Raw genomic sequence first — 20,808 nt, 5'->3', positions numbered from 1 at the left:
AATGCGTGTTTTTTTCATGTTTCCTAAAATCTTATCATTTTAGTTAAACTATTGTGACAAAGTTTGGCTTCTGTCAGCCTAAACTGAATTGTGCTGTCTTTCACGGACTTTTCCCAGTCCACAGGTGATTCCTGCTTTGTGCTTAGAGCCTCTTAGACAAGTGAGCGGGACATGCTGGTTAGGAAAACTTTGGAAACTGATGGATGGGATTACATTTTTCTAAAAACAATAAATGATATTTAAAAAAAGAACATAACACAACAGTACACCATTACATACATGGCAGAAATATATTATAAATTGTTTACGATATTCAAAGCCCAGGCTGTTTTCATACATTTGTCTAGAGGGTACGATGTTTAGTACTGCCAGTCACGATGGTGGTTGTCACAAGCTTTTAGAAAAACACAGATTGTATCAAAACACTAAATTAAAGTAGTTTAGAGCAGGAAGAAGTATTCAAAGGAATCGTTTCTAAGCGTGAAGAACATTTCCCAAGAGGCAGTTGATATAATTACCAATCTCCGTTCTTTGCACACATATTCACAATCCACTGAGTCTCTGGGGCAAAACTGCCCACATCATGCCACATAATATAACCATGATGATGTATCGCTACTCTGCCAAATTTACTTCTATGCTACATAAGCATCACATGCCTTTCATCTGTCTTGAATCAGCTGAGTGTATATTAAAGTAATAAGAAAGCATGCCAATTGATGTTGGTATTAAAATTATTTCTGATCTGATAAGACGTGCACATGATACACAAGTTACAGCATGCCAGCGGATGCAGGAAAACAGCCATATGATGTGATGATATGCTGGCCTTTTGAAGGAGATCAGAGAGATGTTTCAATTGGGAACGAATTCACAACACTTTGGAGCAGCCCCACAGCCCCCCTTCTTTTGTGGTTCCCGAGACTATCTAGACTTTTTTTTGTTTAAGCATAAGGACGATATTTACTAACTTGCCATTATCAGCTATGATCTGCCATTTACCTCAACTATTCATGACAGTCTTGTTCTCCTAATTTGCAGCGGAAGTATTATTTTGTAGTTTGTATAGTATGATAACTTTCACATTACCATTGCTAAAAAGGAAAAGTAATCAACAAAACCTAGTGGATCATTTTTAAAATAAAAACACATGTTTATTAATGTAACAGAAAAGCAACATTACTTGAATAAAATCTCTAAGAGGATGTTTCATATTTCAAGCTATGTGTCTCTTTAAGGAGTTCCATCACTTTAGTAACGGAATAAATGTAAATGTGCATAAGTGTCAGAATAAATAGTGTGCATTAATAAAGGATCACCCAGAAGGCACAATGAAGGTTAACTGGCCAACAGAGTTCAAAAGGGATTTCTTACATATGGAATAAGCCGACATCAGTAATAAAGTATTATCTCTGGTTTTCTGACTATAAGATCCTGTTAATGGATGGTACTTATAGTGATGTCATTAATATTATTAACATTTGAATGAGAAATGATGACACAGTGCTTAGCTCCAGAATTTTAGATTAGACACTACCTGTGTGGAGTTTTCCCTGTGCTTATATGAATTTTCCTCTTGCATCCATAAGATGTGCATATTACATTAACTGAAGACTCTAAATTTTCCTAATATAAGAAAGTGTAGGTGGATGCCGGAGTATCTGGTGATGAAGTGGTTCTCCATCCAAAGGTTGTTCTGGCCTTGCGACTAGAGCACTGGCTCCCTGTGATCCTAAAGACATTCAGTGGATTAGAAAACATGAGTTTTTAATATGCCGGGCCCTTGATACAGTGAGTGTTTTTGGCTGTCATCCTGAACCATCACAGTCTGGGCTCTTTGTGAGTTGTGGCTGGAGACACAGCTCCTTTCTCCATTTACAGCACAAAAGTAAGATAAGATAAGAGTGTGTTAGGCCTGCAGACCATCCAACCAATTTTTTCTCGCTGCTTCTGGTGAGGGTCTGAATATTAAAACAGAGATTAAAGAGATTTTTCCTTTCTAACAATAATCAATTCATTTCTTTCTAGGGATTGTCAGAGATTTCTCAAAAATTCCATCATGTTCTGGACCTGTGCTGGGTTCCTTTTCCAGAGAACAATGTCTGAGTTATTTTCAGGCAATGGTATATATAAAGGATTCAAACCAAATACACAGGATATCTTAACTGGTTCCTTATAGACAAGTGACTAGCAAAACAGGAAAGCCTTAATTTGCATATAGTTTCACTGGCAGTCTTGCAATTGTGAAATGGGAAAAATCACCAAGCGTTTTTGTGGTTTAATTTGGGTTGGAAAACAAGGAATATTCTCCCTACAACATCTTTTACACTTTCACATTTATCTGCATTGTTTTCTTCATTTGCATAAAGCATGTAATCCAGTACCACAACAGTAAAATCAATAGTTTTCATTCCTCTGGTTTACATCACAATGTAAGAGAGGGCAGTACATTTTTTAAAAAAGTGACATGCTGCATATTTTTCTAACGAAGACGCACTAAAACATATCATTGTGTACATTATTGTGTTTTCTCCACAGAAAAACTCAGTATATGGAAACTTACTGCTGTCAAATCCATTACCCACCAACCAATTTATCTTAGTTTTACCCTGTTATAAAACCTCTTCTACTAGACCCACCATTTCCCACTTCAGCTGAGGATAATAGCTCATAATTATTTAGGCGGCAATCATAAACTTTGATTTGGAGAATATTGGTCTTCAATGTAATTGACTCAATGAAAAATGCACAGATTCAGACACAGGATCTACAAATAAAATTTGTCCTATAAAATCACAAATAGAAATCACTGTGACTGGGTTTTACAGATTTCACACCAGGATGCATAATGACACTAGGAAGCATATGACTGCTCATATGCTCAGCAGAGAAAGAAAAATGAAAGGAGCCAGGCCTTCATGTCAGCCAAGATAAGAAAATAAGGTGGCACCTCAATAAGAGCATTCTTCCAGGACACTCAGTTCAATAAATGAGAAGGGGAAAGTATTTTTGGAGGCAAAGCAGGCGAGCTAGCCTTCCTAAGAGTACAAAATAGTATAGTCGTATGTATTATGGCATTTTCTTTGTTCCATTTTTCACCTATGATTGTCTCCTGAAATGTGTGCCTATGTCAGTCATCTAATTGACAAGAATATAGCAGTTCATTTTATATGTGCGCTTGAATGAGATGTTCTTCAGAATAATGTAAGATTTCACATGCAATAGTTAACTGTAGTTACTAAACAAAAATACACTATAATGGCACTGGTTCTCAACTCTGTGTTTTACATATTGTTCATTCATTCATTCTCTGCAAAACCAGCTTATTTCAGTACAGGGATAAAGGAGGGTTACAGAATGTTGTGATAGCTTCATATACAAAGCAGGAACCAGTCCTGGATGGGGCAGTAGTGAATCCCAGGGCTCAGTCATTACACTGCTGGGACCAACTGCAACACACTGAACACAGCTTTCTCCTGCTGTTACTCTACTATTCAAAACTCAATATTAGCTAAGCTTATTTTTGTGGAACATAGACTTTTGTAAATTAGCATGTTATCTAGACATAGATTATGCATCCTAGATTAGAATCAAACATACAGATGTTGTCCCACGTATGTGTGGACTTTTTTATGGGCACCGCAGTTTTCCTTTATGTATGTTCTACAATGAACTGGTGTCTCATTTAAAACTGACTCCAGATTTGCACCTGATACGTCAATCACTTTGTGCATTTTGTGTTCTCGTATAGCCCACAGGTAAGCCCAGTTAAATTCAATTTATTTTTGAACAATGCTTTTAAGTGGGTACAGTCTTTGTGTATTTACTCCTGCTATTGAACAATGCTATAAACTGCACATTATTACATACATGAATACATGCAAATTAGGTGTGTTACACAGTAAAACAGAGCAACACATCACGGTGAGTAAATATGACTCCATATATATTTACTGTGCTACAGATTCCACAACTTTGGAAACTGAGGAGAGCTAGCTCTTTCGGTCCACAAATACTTTCACTAGACACCTGCTGAAGGCTTTCTGTGTCTGAATAAATCGGTTCAGTTCAACTATGAGCTTAATAACACCGTTGTACTATCTGTCCTAAAGGCGTTACAGGCACCACGTACAACATATCACTTTAACAAGGTTGATGATTAAACACGTTTACCTTACTATATTCGATAAGATTTAAATATAAATATAACTTTAATCTTGATCCTGGTGCACAAAAAATGTTGCCAGTCTAACAAATGATTAATTTAGAAGCTAGTCTCCATATTTCTGGTGTTATAGTGTTTATTTTTCTTTTTTAGGCAAATTTTCACTTTGGTCAAATTATGAGCCTTAAATTATTTTCAGTATGTCTTCATGATCTGCCAGTTAACATAAGGCTCAAATAAGAAGGTAGCCAATGATTGAGTAGCTAACATGGTTCTATTTGTACATTTGTCAGATCAGTATATAAAAAGCTGATAAAATGAAACATTTTAAAAGAAATAAGGGAAAATTGTTACAAAACAATTTTCATATTATAAATCATACTGATGCACATAAACACAATGCCTATAAAACATTTTCATCCTTGGACATTTTTACATTATTACACAACATTGAATCATAATAGATTTAATTTGCCCTTTTGACATTAATCAAAAGACTCTTTATTGTCAAAGTGAACTAAATTAATTACAAATATTAAATATAAAATAATTGAGTGCATCAGTATTCAGTCATTTAAAGTCAGTATTTACTTAGAGGCATCTTTGGTAGTCGTTACAGTCTAGAGTATAAGTGGACAGGTCTCTATAAGCTTTGCATATCTGGTCTCAATTTTCCTACAATCATCTTTCTATTCTTCTCTGCATAAAAGTCCAGCTACAAATTCTCAAATGGACTGAGATCTGGACTGGACTCAGACTCACTCACTCCAGGACATTAATGTTGTTTTTAAGCCATTCCTGTGTACATTTAGATTTAGGCTGGAGGTTATTTTCCTGCTAGAAAACAAACCTTTGCCCATGACACAGGTTTCATGCAATCTGCATTAAGTTTGCAATTATTTTACCCTTTACCCTCATTAGCCTTTCATGGCCTAATGAAGGGAAGCATCCCCACAACATGATGCTTATACCAAACATGGTGTTTAGTCTAACAGCAAAAAAGGTCAGTTTTGGTCTCATCAGACTATAGATTTCAGAGTCTCCCATATGTCTTTTACTGTGATGTGCATTTTATTTGCCATTTTCTCATAAACCTGTAACCGGGGAAGAACCTGGGCAACAATAGGTGAAATGAGTGGGCCTCTAAATAACTGTACTGCCCTGGATTCAAAAAAGACTAGAAATGGCCCTGGCCAGCATGACTATACTATGTACTATCCATCAGCCTATGAATAATAGAAGTTAGGTGTAAATGAACTGAATGCCATCTCCACTTTAAACTATGGTGTTTTCTTTTTCTTTTTTCAGATACTTGTAGAATAAACTAGAATTTTTACAGTTTTTAACTCCATCCATCCATCCATTTTCTAACCCGCTGAGTCCGAATAGGGTCACGGGGGTCTGCTGGAGCCAATCCCAGCCAACACAGGGCACAAGGCAGGAGCCAATCCTGGGCAGCGTGCCAACCTACCGCAGGACACACACAAACACACCCACACACCAATCACACACTAGGGCCAATTCAGAATCGCCAATCCACCTAACCTGCATGTCTTTGGATTGTGGGAGGAAACCCACGCAGACACGGGGAGAACATGCAAACTCCACGCAGGGAGGACCCGGGAAGCGAACCCGGGTCCCCTAACTGCGAGTCAGCAGCGCTACCACTGCGCCACCGTGCTGCCCAGTTTTTAACTATTTTACATAAATATTTTGTTTATTTTATGTTAGCCATGCTAGTTCACGTTTTATGCCTTTAACAGTTGCTATGTGTTGCTGCATTTGTTTCAGATTAAGTAATGGTGGTAATAGTGTGATTGTGACAAAAGTCACAAAACAGGAAGGGCACTTCAAATAGATGATGTTCTTGGGTTTTTATACAACTGTAAACCAGCTAACTTAAGATAGGAACAAGTGCTGTGTAAGAAGAATGAGAAGAACAATTCTATTCCACATTCAAATGTTTGTTTAAAATCTAACTGTGCCCAACACCAGCCAACTGCACCAAAAGCAAATAACAGTAAACATGAAAACCAGAAGGCACCGCAGAAACAATAAACCAAAGTCTTATTGGCCCAGTATGAGTGAGTGAGGGTATGATAGTAATCTGCACTGTACAAGTGCCCTGTCTATGGTTGGTACTGATCTTGACCCTAAACTGGATAAGTTTATTTGTAAATAGATGCCATAAAACAAGAACCTCATCATCATTAAGAATGGACTGGATGAGATCTCGAGGGAAGTGGGCACTAGTTTTAAGAACTACAGACCAAGAAAAGAACTAGTTAGACTGAATGACTGCACTTTTACTGTACAAGCTTTTGATGCTGAGGTCATGGATAAAGAGTATACTGTAGATGATGCATCATGGAAAACAAGCCAGCACATAGGAACAGAGGTTGCTGTTAATACTATAAAAAACATTAAGCAGAGATTTTTGTTAAAATTGTTATTTTCTCCTTCATTTACCTCCAAGGGGTGGAGTCTGCAGTTCAGCTGCCAGTGACAGTGTTGGCCTCCACCTGCTGTCTGCAAGATAAGAGCTGCACTATTAAACAGAGGCACTGCCTATCAATAGAAGACATAAATCTGACAGCTGCTGCTTGTAGAGATGTTAAGTTCAACTTTGGGTGGGGTGGAATATCCTCACAGTCAGCGAAGCCTCACTATTGTGAACATCCAAATCCCACTCTGCTTTTTTGTCTGATACAATTAGCATACCAAATGCAAAGAGCTGCTCTTTGAAATCAAGCATAACCAAAGTATCGTGCATAAATATAAAGCCATTATTCATCTATTTGGAATCTGCACCAGTCACCCTGGCATGATGCTAGAGATGCTTAGTAAACTAAAATAATACAATTTATTTATCCAGAAAACACATTCATTTCAAATGTTGACTACAGAGCATAAGGTGTAAGTGAATGTGACTACAATGCACACAACAATAGCCCACACAGATGAAATGCATATCCTAAGCATCTGATGTACAGTAAATGTGTTGCAAGTGTCAGGGCAGGCCTTCATACATTAAAAGTTAAGCAAAAAGTTCAAACCTATCAACAGGTTAAGAAAAAAAAAAACAGGAAATCTTACACAAAAAAGTAACCACTTATGGGGAAAGGAAACAGAGCAACATGATTAAACACCACTCTAAGCTGCAGTAACACATTTAGTTTTGTCTATAAATGTTCTAATTTGTCAGCTGATAAGACATTTGAAGGCTTTTATATCCTTAAAGGTTTACCACATTGATCGCCTGTAGAATTTCTTTTTAAAACCTCGCTCCGACAATATTGTCGTAACCATTCGTTTTGTCCTTAAAGAAGAAAAGATCAAAATGATTGATTATTTCCTGAGAGTGAGTCATAGAATTCTTTGAAAAGGTAGATAGAGAGAGAAATTGAGAGTAATCATGATAAGGAAGGTTCATTCACCAACAGGTGCTACTGAATCAAAAAGGCAAAATGGGCTCTTAGCCTGGAACAAAACAGGAGTCAAAAGCAAAAGCCTTGAAAAGAAATTGCATGAGAACGCGCTTACTCACTCCAGAAAAGAAAACAGTCTCTCCTTTGTAAGAAAACACTGCCATCAAAATGAGGTTCGCCATTAAATAAGATTACTATCAAACCTACATGACTAGTCCCCCTTTAACATTATATGCATGCATTCATAACAAAATCCACTAGTGACCAGTTCTGAACTAGTGATACTTGGAAATGTCAAAAACACTGAAGTACATATTGACAAAAAATAGAATATAAAAAATAAAGACAAAAGCAACAGTTAAGAAATGATTGTAACAAATACTATGTGCATTGTCTGCATAGGCAGAAGCAGTACATTATTTGTTGGAATGAGGAGATGAAAAGTAAACCAAAATATGGGGTCAAGAACAAGTGAAAGGTCAAAGCCAGGAAATCAATACAATAAAGCAAACAAAACCAAAGAAGCCAATACTAAGAGACAGAGCGGAGATCAAAGCCAAAGAAACCCAATGCTAGGGCCTACTGACATTTTTACACTTTGAATTAAATTGTTTAAAATATCCACTAGAGATGTCAAATTATACCAAACTTAGTGTCTGAATACTAACATTAAAGAGAAGTAAATATTCTAATATATTCGAAGATAGGTAAAAAGCTCTAAGTGCTACTACAATAACATGCAGCAAATTTCTAAAAGAAATCACAAGTAATGTGGATTATAGTTTTTAAAAAATGCATCTTATGGAAGGAAGCCAGCTTTTGTTTGCTATGAAGAATGCTTAACGGTTGGTTGTATAATGCAACAGAAAATCATTAATATGAGGTTCAACAATGAAACTAATCAGGATCAGAATCAAAAATTATACTTTTACAGAGCTTTAGGGAGACATTTGTAAATTCTGTTGTTAGTATACCTGTTAACCAAAATGCAGAGCAGTGCTGTAGAAAAATCAATTTTCCTTTGTCCATTGTTTAAATGACAACACAAATCAACAACTAAAAATTATAAAAATGCAGAAGTATGGCAATATAGTGTACCTGGAATAACACAAAGCTGAAATTGTTGTGGAGTAAAATAAAGGACCATTCTTTTACAAATAAATGTCAACATGTATCTAAAAAATAATTTTTTCATATAGACTTGATATTTTACTCGAATAGTTAGGTTTCATGTGACAGTCCCATCATCCACTCACTTGGACAAAATAGGAAGTCCAAGTGACTGATGTTTATACCCCTTGACCTGTGATGTCATTCTGTCTGTGACCCCCAACATGTCACCCATGCCAACCATACAGCAACCATCAAAACTAAAGTCCCAAAATGGCAGAGCCCATACGAAGAACAAGGCAGTGCCAGAGAAGAACACAGGAAATAACTAAAACACGCAAAGATGAATAACCATTGGATTCCCCCCACCCCCAAATAATAAATCAATTATTTTTACAGTTCCAGGAATTATTTAAAAAATTAGAAACAAGTCAAATCATGACATACTGAAGTACAGACATCACAAATTGGACCATTTAGGCCATAATGCAAGTTTTAATGGGGCCTTTTAAGTAAAACTTACAATAAAGATTAGTGGTTGATTAAAGTTTTGATGCAAGACAATTACACTGCTATGCAAATTGTTGTATGTACGGCATTACACTTCCAGCAGCTCTCTAAGAATTTTAAAATGACCCAAAAAATGTCTCCCAAAGGCTCAGCTGTTTCTTGCGATTATGCATCAAAGAAAAGTGCACTTTGAGAATTAAAAGCAGCCTTAGCTGCAATGAGAGAAAACTCAACAGCCCACAGAAAAACAGATCCACTACTGAATTAATGTTTACATGATAAGGAAATCATTCTCTTCATTTTTAAAACTAGTCTTACTTGGACTTTGTACAGACCTGATATAGTCATTCAAAATGCTGGGAAGAACTGGCAAAGCTTAAATGCTCACTCATGCAGAAGCTAATGTTGATGTGCATTACAACAAAAAAAATAAAGAAGACATTAACTCACAGAGACAGTGAATGGGGCAAAGCACACAATGCACTTTTGTTTAATGAAGTTGAAGCAACATTTTTATGTTTAGTTTAGAATTAACTGGATAAGAAACACAGATGAATTTCTTACCATTCAATCATCATTCTAGTCAAACATATTTTCTTTTGCACTGCACTTATTTTTTAATTAATATATGGGCATTACTTATTGAGGGGAAATCAGAACCTAATTAAGATAAGGAAAAAAACACGTCAAGATTTAGTTTGTAAAAATATTTTTTTGCCAAATACAATGATTTGCAAAAGTATTCAAACCCTTGACCAATTCTCTTATTTTACTGTCGTACAAATCCTACACTGAAACGCTGATATCAAGACAAAAAATGAGTTGTGCAAAAAACCACAAGATGCTATGCTTTGTCTCCTTTACACTAATCATTCATTCTTCGGTTTTTAAGTTATAAATGCCCATGTGAAGTTTTTTTACTCTTTGTTGTCATTTTTGATGTCTGCATATTGATTTGAAGCATTTCCTATAATCAGTCATAATCTAGTTTGGTTCCGTCTGTGATATGGTAGAGTAGCAAGCTGCACATGGGGGGATGCACAAACCAGTGTGTTTCTTCATGCTGGTTCCAAGCCCGGATAAATAGGGAGGGTTAAGTCAGGAAACATGTCTGGTGTAAAACTCATTATGCAGACAACAATACAGATTGTGATGCTGCATGTGATTGTTTAATCTTTGTTTCTGAATTTAATTCATTCTTTCAGAAGATACAAGCAAAATAGTTCAATAATTTGTTACTTAGAAATATTGCCATTATAAAACAACAAATAGAAGGTGATGACCCCATAATTTTTCTAAGTCATGTGCATTACCAACATGAAAAATGTTCCTCCTTCAAGTCAGAGATCTGTTATTTTTCAGGTTCCAAAATGAAGTGCTTCAATCTACAATTTTAATTGGATCTCTATTTTGAATCTTATTGATGTATTTTATTAGAAATATGTTCTTCTGTGTTTGGTTAACTATTATTTCTTACTTTTTTTACATGGAAGTAATGGCAACTTTCCAATACCATTTATTGCCCCTACTGAGATCTGAAGATTCATTCTTGTTTCATAAGATGAAATATGGTCATAAATGCTTGCAGACAAAATTGAAATTCCACTGAGAAACTAACAGATTAGAAAGTAATAGTCACATAAAAGATTTACTAAATAACTTCAATCTATTTATCTTTTTACTGAATCTGTTTCATCCAGTTTCATGGCAGTGGAGGAACCAGTGTAATGCTGACAGAATTGGAGGCAAAGCCATGACCAACTCTGGAAAGAGGGCATTCAAACCTGACCAGTTTAAATAGCTGCCAACTAATCACACCTGCATACCTTGAGATTTGGAAGAAAAATGAACAGAGATCCAGCACAGACTGTGGAACATTTTAAGAAACTCCTAAAATCCCACTTTTTAAATTTTGCTTCAGTTTAGATCTACTCTTGATAACCTAGATACAGTATGCATAGAATGATCATTCTCTTCAGTTAATCTTCAATCATTATTATTTACTTTTCTCTGTTTTATTTTCTGCTTCTTCTGTGATGGCGATCTACATTATCAGCACCACCACCTGATCGAAGTTCTCTGCAGCCTCCTGTGATATCTTAATAAAAAGTGGATACCTCAACTGGTCCCAAGACCCACTGCATTAAATCCTCTAAGTTGTAGCCTAAAAAAAAAGCAACTGCAAACTACTCAAGAACATTCATTTTAGGTAGAATACCCAGTGGGGGCTGGGCAATCTATTGGCGTAGAATCCCAGGAGATTTTGTTTTTTTAACTCCAGTTTAACTGGAGTTTTTTTCTGTCCACCTAACCTTATCATCGGACTCTTTCTCTCTTAATCGTATATCTTTCTTATGTAAGTGTGCATTGTTTACAGATCTTTTGTATACTATTTATTCATTGTTATTCTTATCAAATTTTATGCCTTTTCTTTTGCATGTGACTACATTTGTGACATGCTGTACCATTAACCAAGCTACATCCTTTGTATATAAGTGTGCTATAGAAATAAATTTTGTTGTTCTTGTTGTTGAAGACAGTAAGCGCACTGCAGTCCAGATCCCTCTTATTAGGAAGCTTTGGCACTAACCACTGTGCCTCCTAGGCATGAAAAGGACACTGTAAGAGAAAATCTTCATTGGGACCCTAAAGGACCCGAAAGACAATTAAAGTCCAAACTGCTCCATCAGAGCTAAGGTATAAGTCATTGTCCTTTTATGCCCATTAGGACACTTCAAAAACTTTACTTGCCCACATGATCTAAACATTATGTGCTTTATTCTTTCTACACTTTCACTTTTCAGTCCTCTTTCTGCTCCTCATGCCAGTGAATAACATTTTTACTGAAATTTACCTCATACAGTGATAATGTGTGGCTTGCATTGGGAGTCGCATGATCTGTCACGTGCATCTTAAACGGCCTAAAGTAAGGGGTTAGATGCCTGAGGCTATCAGGCAGTACTGCCTTGTGACAGCTTCATTCATTACTTCATGTCCAGCAGCCAACCAGCATCAGTTTAATGCTGAGAGCTCACAAGCTGCTGCTTTCCCAGATTCTCTCATGCACAAAAGTAGCTGATAGAAACCGAGAAAACATTTTAAGAATTTGATAAATACAGATAAAAACATGGATGACTTTGGTTTCATTACTTTGCTTATGCTTGCTACTGCAGAATTTCAGTCTTATCACATGCTACCATTGGCACCATAGTCCGTTAAGAAAATTCTTAAAAATGGTACATTAGGCAAACTAAAAAAGTGAACTTACTTTCACACCACCATTAATAATGACAGTGGGCTAACTGCCAAATAAATTCTTTAATTGCAATTATTAAAAGTTTGGTACCACTTACCAAGACCAGAGGTGTATATCGCTTTCACAGATTTCTTCATTTTGTACAAAACACTTCGGTCAACATCTAGTGCCTAAAAAAGGAAGAGAAATATAAGTAACAAGGCCTAGTCGTTTTGCTTATGTACTGCAGACATCTAAACACCTCTTATTTTGAACCTGATAATCTATTTCAGGGTTACAGAGAGAAAGGGTATGGCAACAGCAAACCAGGAACCAAAGCTCTTCATTGCAGGGCACACTCACAAACAGGTCAACTTAACCTAACCTGCATTTGTTTGGGATGTGGGATGAAAACTAGAGTAGCTGGTGAAAAACCTACACAGAAATGGGGAGTATATGCAAACTTAACAAAGTTAGTGGTTAATATTAACTTTCAGATTCTGGACTTTTGGCTCTCTGTCACACTAAGCTTGTAATCCTGATGCATGCATTACACAAATAGTTTAATATGCAAAACCACCTGGTTATACTGATGCCTGATCACATGCAGTAAATAAAAGCCAATACAAGTACAAACAAAGTCAGCAAATTTAGACAAATTGTGTTTGCCAAGCTGAAACCATCACTTGCAAACATGCTGCACTCAACATTCTATTGAATACATGGGAAATATAAGATTACCAGTGGAAAATTTTACATGAACAGTCAGTGGAGCAATTCAGATACAACTTTTGATAACCAAATTACCCAATATACTGTAATACTGTCCTCTCATCTCATGCAAATATATAAAATAAATTAAAAACCAGGTCAACCAAAAATGGCATTTTTGTGGCTGCAATGTATATAGAGTGATGTGATGCACATGAAACAAATGCTCTTGGTTTCCTTTTTATTTTTAAAACAATATTAGAGCTAATCATTATTTGATTTTCTTCCTGATCAATAGGGACCATGAATTTCTCTGAAAACAGACTAGAAATTCATGTTAACAAAAAAAAGAGGAAAGGTAAGAAAATTGTGATAGTATGTGGATGAAACAACAGACACAATGTAATGAGCAAAAAAAAAAAGAAAGATAGATATTCCATGTTTAATTACCCGCAACCGTTATTGTGATGACTTTTCCAGCTTCAAAGTTAGGTTTATTAAACTACAAAAATCTGGACATTGTTTTAACATCAGGATAGTTCAGGGTCAAGGACCAGAGAAGCTCACTAATGTTTCATTTCTTTATATCAGCTTGCAGTAAATTAGAGGCCTTTAAAGGATTCATCCATTTTCTAGGCCTGTATATCCAAAGTGCATTAATCCTGTTGTTTTACATGCTGAACATTTATATTGTTGGCTCATGCACCACTTTAAAATCAATACAACATGAAGTTATACTGTTAAACGTGCTTAGTTTCACTGGGCACCAAAGCCTATCTGGCAGGAGTATCAGTCACAGGGCTCACTCACACACACCCACACTTCAGAATTGCCAATAATCCTATACATTGAGAACATCAAAAATTAACACTAACCATCCTATTTACAATGAGCAAACATGTTATTACTGACCATATCAAAATTCTTTTGTGTTTTCTTTCAACACAAATATTATCTAATTTAGTATACTGACAAAACTGTAACCTGAATATTATAGTAATGATAGAATTAGTGTGTGTGTGTGTAGATAAGTGACTGTGCCATATAATGGACAGACAGTCTTGAGCTCAGTGGAATTGACTCTGACTCCCCATGATCCTAAACTGTATTAAGCACCTAAAATATGGCTGTTTGTACACAACCACCCATATAGTTATACTTGGCTGCATCAGAATAAACTAATACACTAATATATTACATTTACATGCGCACTGTAGAATCCACAACCCTGTGTGCGATAAAAGGCTATGAAAACTGATAATGGTATAAAGAGCATTTGCAGAAGTACACTAAGTCTGTCCATCATTTAATCCATGTATCCATTATCAACAGCAGTATTTTGTTTAGGCTTGTAGGGACCTAAAGCATATGTACGTAATATAACTAGCTATTATTAAAATTCCTGAGTAATTCAGTAATATCATGTCTTTGAAACGTGTAAGGAAATCCTCCAAATATTCCACAAATATTTAACACTAAAATCCACATATGGCACTCCAGCCAAAATTAAGCACTGCCTAAGGTCAAAGAAGAAGAATGAAAACAAATTCACCATGACAGCTTAAAAGCTACACATTTGTGATACTGGCGGAAAGTAGAATTTCTTGTGACTTAGCTCCTTGCACAACTGATCGAGGTCAACTGAATTTTTTTTTTTTAAAAGAACAATTGCACATTTGTGGAATCCCCTATGAACCCCTGTAAATTTCCCCAAGAAAGAACCTTAAGAAACTTTGAAAAATCAGATGTTTATTAGTTAAACGTAAATATACAATATCCTTCTTATGTTCACTATAACATTTCATAGTAAAAGTCATTTTTGCTCATTATACTTTCAACTGGATGGCACTGTACAGTTAATGAACTAAATGTAAGCTTTAATTCAAATCACACAGGATGCTTCAATCTGTTTCTGCATGAAATAAGTAGTTGCTTTTTTCCACTTCTGGTTTTCTACTTTTCTTTTAATATGTGTACACAGCAAAACTGACAGTTTTAAGTTATCTCTTAAAGTATTAAAGTAAGCCTTCTAAGTGTTTATATTGGAAGGAGCTGATGCATAGACAGTATACACTTAATGCTTAATGTGTTAATTTAGTAGGTATAACAAAGATGGCCAGTATGAAGAAACTAAAAGGTACATCTGCTGAAGAGAGAAGCCCCATTCAAACTTGCAAATGATACTAAATGAATGCTATAGTGTACAGCAATAATTAGTATGTTACTGTGAAGTAAGTCTTAATTGGTTATGCATTTTGGTAAGCCATAGCATTCACAACAGAACATTTTGGGAGGCATTCAGCTGTGTTAATCTCGAACATCATTCCAGGTTACAATGGAAATCAGCCAGAGCAGGAAAAAAGCTTCACAATTTCTTCTTGTGGTTAATCTGTTTGAAGTACTTGAAATCTATATATGTAACTTAAATATTTGTGCACAAACTGATATGAAATATGACTCCTGAATATGAATTCTAAACTATAAAGTAGGAAAAATATGTCTTTGATACTAAACATTGATGATGAGGGTACACAATGCAGATATAAAACAATTGCTTGGCCTTAGGCAACATTACTGAGCCACTAAATGTGATTGAAGTACCCTGGGGTCTCCTCAAATCACCTTCTTTAACTCTGTGTTTTCTCTTTTTCACTATTACGCATTCCTCTTTGTGTTTACCATAACAAACGGTTAACTTAAAGACAAAATTCAGCTGTTTTGGATGAAGATGAAAACCACAACCAAAGATCCAATGTCAAACTTCATACAGTTTTTTTCTTACGGGTGCACATGAGATCACTCCATTTACAAATACCAGATGTTTAAAGGAAAGACAGTGCCAAACTAAAAAGTTAATCATTTAGAGTAAAGATGACACCTATCAAAAAATCAAGTGCTTGGTGGTGAGTGGAATGACAAAGAAAATAAACTAGACACATTGGGGAAGGCAGGGAAAAGAACTGGATTTCCTGTTCAAAAAAAAAAAAAAAGAGGAGAGTGGTGTCATTCTAAATGGCACCTGACAAGTAAAAAGACATTGGTTGATTGGTTGGTTGGTTGGTTGATAGGTAAGTAGGTAGATAGGTATAAAACTAGAAGTTTATTGTCTCCAGAGAGAAATTTGGCTTTTTACAGAACCTCTTTAAATAGATAAATACATAAGTAAATAAATAAGAAATAACCAAACACACTTTGGTCTGAAAACACACCGGAATGACTAAAAAGCATGAAAACTATAAAGAAAAGAAACCTATGACAGTCATAGCGAGGCATCATGCAGATTTGCCATCTGAACTCATAGTTTCACCTATTCAGTGTCACATCTAAAAAGCTATGGAGAGTTCACCCACTTGAAATATACAAGAGAAACTGCATAAAGTTTGTTTATTTTTGCCCTTTTCTTAACATCTCTTTTATATAAAAGTAGCCGCCCCTGTAGAAGTGAAACATAACAGCATGGAGAGCAACACTTGGCTCCCTACTCCTGACATCATGCTTCCCCCTCCCCTCAGCCCACTGCGTCTGACTCGGATTCGCGCAAAGAAATCAGTACCGTAAGCACCAAACTATGATTCTTAGCGCAATGAAAGGGGTCACAAAATTAACCAGAATGTTCAAGCAAATTATAGAAAAAACCTGATCTAAATCCGTTATGTATTTCTTTTGCTGGATTTTATATATATATATATATATATATATATATATATATATATATATATATATATATATATATATATATATATATATATATATATATATATATATATATATATATATATAGAGAGAGAGAGAGAGAGAGAGAGAGAGAGAGAGAGAGAGAGAGAGAGAGAGAGAGAGAGAGAGAGAGAGAGAGCCAAAGGTTCATACTACCCATTAAAGGATAAGTTTGCTATTGTTCAAGTCTGCACAACAACATCAGCAATTGTACAACAGGGAGTCCCGCCAGGACATTAATATGCAGAAATTCTCCAAGTGACAACCACAACCACACCAGGACATCAATCAACAACAGCTTGGCAATGGGGTTGGATCTCTGGGATGACGCTCTATGGTGATTGTGGGTCATGAAGGTACACAAAAGGCGAAATAAGGTCATGAAAAAAAGTTTAAGTACCACTGCTTTAAATGATGTGGATACTTATAATGAGATGAAGGAGTTGCATATGGTTCAAAGCTGGAGTTACCTCCAATGACTCTGTAAAACCACAGTTGGCAACAGACAAAAATGTCTTCCAGGAGTCCTATTCCTTTTTCTGAATCAGCTTATACTATTACAGGGGCATGGGAAACACAGTTTATCTGAGCAGGAATCAATGCTAGGTTGGTCCTCATGTCATCACAGTCACACTTACCCATATTCCCAAAAATGATTTACACTGGGACAATTTTTTAGTGCCCAATTAACCTATCTTGCATGTTTAGGAGACTTGGAAAGAAAGCAGCATATTCAGAAAAAGCATGTGGGCAGGGATAAAATATGTGAACTGCATACAGACTGTGGCCAGACTATTTAGGTTAGAGAGAGAGTAAAGAAGGGTCGCCACTTAAAAGAACCCATTTTGGAAATATTTCAACAGAATGATTTAAGGAAAAAAAAACAGCAGCTACTACATCTGGCACATTAGCTGGCTATCTGTTCTGCACAAGGGTTTAACATCCAAGCACTGTACAGTTGGGATTCCACCAGCCAACCTGGCTTTGGAACTTTTCTCTGCAAAAGCCAACTAGACACAAATGAAGGTCAAAGACAAGAAACACTCCCATTATCCTTTAGTACCAGAGATTTGTGTTCTGATGATGTGCTACATTGGTGATTCTTTCAAGAAGTTAAATCAGCATTACAAATAGAGCTGAGTGATATTTTCTCTAATGTACTAGTGTTTTATCTTTGACTGCCAGTGATGAGACATGTTAGGTCCATGTGTGGTTTTAAATAAAAATAGTGCAGCTCAGGCATTGACTCTCTACGGATGGTAATTAAGAAGCTGCACCCATGGTGGTATAAAGGTGAGCCTGTGTAGGAAGGAGGGGAGGGAAAAAAAGAAGGGAATAGATAAAAAGGCAGAATTGAGGAGCTTCAGCCAGCGTAAATGTTGAGAGACGGCAGGCAGTTGGGTGACCTACAGAGGAGCGAACAGTGCGCGTACCATTGGCAGAATGTCCCCTGATGAGCACATATGAAGGAGCAAAGGATAATAGAGCAGCCCTATCAATGATCAGGTGGATGCCAGAAGGGTATTGTGTGTGTGTTTGTCTGTGTGTGTGTGTGTGGGAGAGTAAGGGTGGGGCATGCAGTTCCAAGCATCACGGCAGACTCTGACAGAGGCAATCGTGGCGATAGCCTGAGGATGAGCATCCCTGCCGGTTGCAAGACTCAAGCAGGGTAACCTCTGGAGACAGAAAGTAGAAGAAGAGCTGTACTAGGAGAGTGATACAGATAAAAAGAAGCTTGATGTCTTCACAGTTTTATGGGATTTATATATTGTATTGTGGATTTTAAACTATCGAGGAAGAGCACTGTTTTTATGGTTTATTTAATTAATGGAGGGATTCTGCACTGCACTTTATCTTCAACACTGAATAATAAAAGTATGATGAACTTTGCACCTTACTCTTGGCTGTTAAGTGTCTTCATTGCAAGGCTCATCTTGGTTGTGTCATTGACGGTTAAGGATTCAAGGATGTTAAGGTAGGTAGCTGCAACCAACTCAGATAATCATACTGCCTGTGAGTGTTTGTGAGTTTCTGGGCTAGCAATAGGTTATAAGATTAAGGGACCCAATTTTCAAAGATTTGTGTGTTCTACAAAAATACACAGTAATGTCATAGCACTTAACAATGCAACATTGTGCCATTCACCCTGATTAACATATACTTGAAAAACTGGGGGCAACTATGTTATTAAATTCTGCACCCCACCTTAATATAGTGAAGCTACCACCGCCTACCTGCTCAGTCCACTTACCAAAGATCATATTTCCTTTACCCAATCAAGTCTTTATGTCCCTAGGTCAACTACTGTGGCATTAAACATTTTCATTTACCTCTTGAATTGTAAAATGTCCCAAACAAATTCAAATGTAATGCCTCACCTCTACTTAATACATGGACAACAATATGATAACTTCATAGCCAGAGGACTGTTACATGCGTTAATCCAATTTTAATTAGAACACAAACACTGTATCGGTTTTTATGAACTGGAGCCAAATTCAGCGAAACACAAAATGCTAGTAGGACAACATATTAATGCCAGCCACGCCACTCATTTATAAGTAGTGTAACTTAAATATTTAAACACTTTTGAAAACATACTGGAATGAACAGAACAACAACAGCGCATCATACAATATTAATGTTCTTTTCTTTACAGAAGGACTTTATTGCAAATGGAAACAACATTGATTCATTACTTGTAAACCTGTTTGTTTATTCATTTGCCTATTTACTTATTTACTTATTTTTAAAGGCTAACCACCGCTTCCATTTAACAATCCATTATGCAATTCTGTGTGCTAATTAGGAACTCGCAGAGCTAAAATGTTGAAACAAATATCAGTAGTCTACAGAGTATAAATAGGCAATCTTTTGAAATGCAAATGATATTTTGAGCTTCTTTATATCAGCACTAGCCAACCCGCAGCGTACCATACGCCGCATAATCAGGCCGGGTTTTTAATAATTTTTAAGCACAGGGAGAAAATTTAACATTCGCAAAATCGGTAATCTAATAAATCAGCAAGAAAAGCAACATTGTAACAATGCACGGAACGAACCAACACACAATCGTCCGTGCGGCGTAGCGAGGTGGGAGGGGGGTGTGTACAAAGTGCAGGAGCATCTAAGAAGACGCATGTTTGTCGCGGATGCGAATTGCTGTATGTAGCGTGTACAACACTTTGCTATGTTGCACGCGGTCATGCGTCGTAACCAAAAACTCGTTTTTTAAAGCCTGCTCACTTCATTGTGTTTTAACCTCAGTTGTAAAAGAATGTTTTAATGATCCCATGGGATACCCCTCGCAAACAGTTTTACACGCTGCATATGGCGATTCACCTCCGCGAGAAACATGCCTCTATTAACAGTCAACGTGTGGGAGGGGGATGTGTACAAAGGGTAGGGACGAAAACAGTGGGAGCGTATGAGTCGCACATAGTGGCAATTCCACGGTTTGCAGCCCGAATGGGGTTCAACGGCTTACCCACGCCTAGACACACGCTCAATCTCATGCATAATTATTTATTGAATGGTAAACACTTCTGGAAAGACACAGTTGTCTAAAACAGGTAAGTGTGAGAATACAACAGTAAGTGAATGAAAAGATGGAACTCTGGATAAAGCAAAATACAACACAACAGTGAACCCGCGGCATAACAAACGCCACATAATTATTTATTGATGGTTGAACATTTCTGGAAAGACACAGGGACACCCCTCGCAAACTGTTCTACACGCCGCATACAACGATTCACATCTGCGACAAACTGTTTTACACACTGCATACAGCGAATCACATCCGCGACATGATTTTTCCTAGATGGTCCTGTCGCGTCCACCCTCGCACTCGAAGCATACACACTGCCTGCTCATGTGCCCGGTCACAAGCGCGTCCAGCCTCGTTCTCGAAGCATACACACCGCCTGGTCATG

General features: G+C 36.7%; 1 protein-coding gene across 5 annotated transcripts in view; it reads right to left on the bottom strand.

Annotated features, from left to right (window-relative positions):
• The window catches only part of asap2a (ArfGAP with SH3 domain, ankyrin repeat and PH domain 2a), a 197,144-nt gene that overhangs the window by 109,203 nt on the left and 67,133 nt on the right, over nucleotides 1-20,808 (bottom strand). For all 5 annotated transcript variants that reach the window (XM_039748872.1, XM_039748874.1, XM_039748876.1 and 2 more), the window contains exon 2: nucleotides 12,567-12,639. In XM_039748872.1, coding sequence (XP_039604806.1) covers nucleotides 12,567-12,639 — 73 coding nt within the window. The remainder of the gene's footprint in view (nucleotides 1-12,566; nucleotides 12,640-20,808) is intronic.

The sequence above is a fragment of the Polypterus senegalus genome, chromosome 3 (assembly GCF_016835505.1).
Source record: "Polypterus senegalus isolate Bchr_013 chromosome 3, ASM1683550v1, whole genome shotgun sequence".
Taxonomy (NCBI): Eukaryota; Metazoa; Chordata; class Cladistia; order Polypteriformes; family Polypteridae; genus Polypterus; species Polypterus senegalus.
The sequence above is the reverse complement of the archived record's forward strand: the minus strand, read 5'-3'. Positions and strand labels throughout refer to the sequence as shown.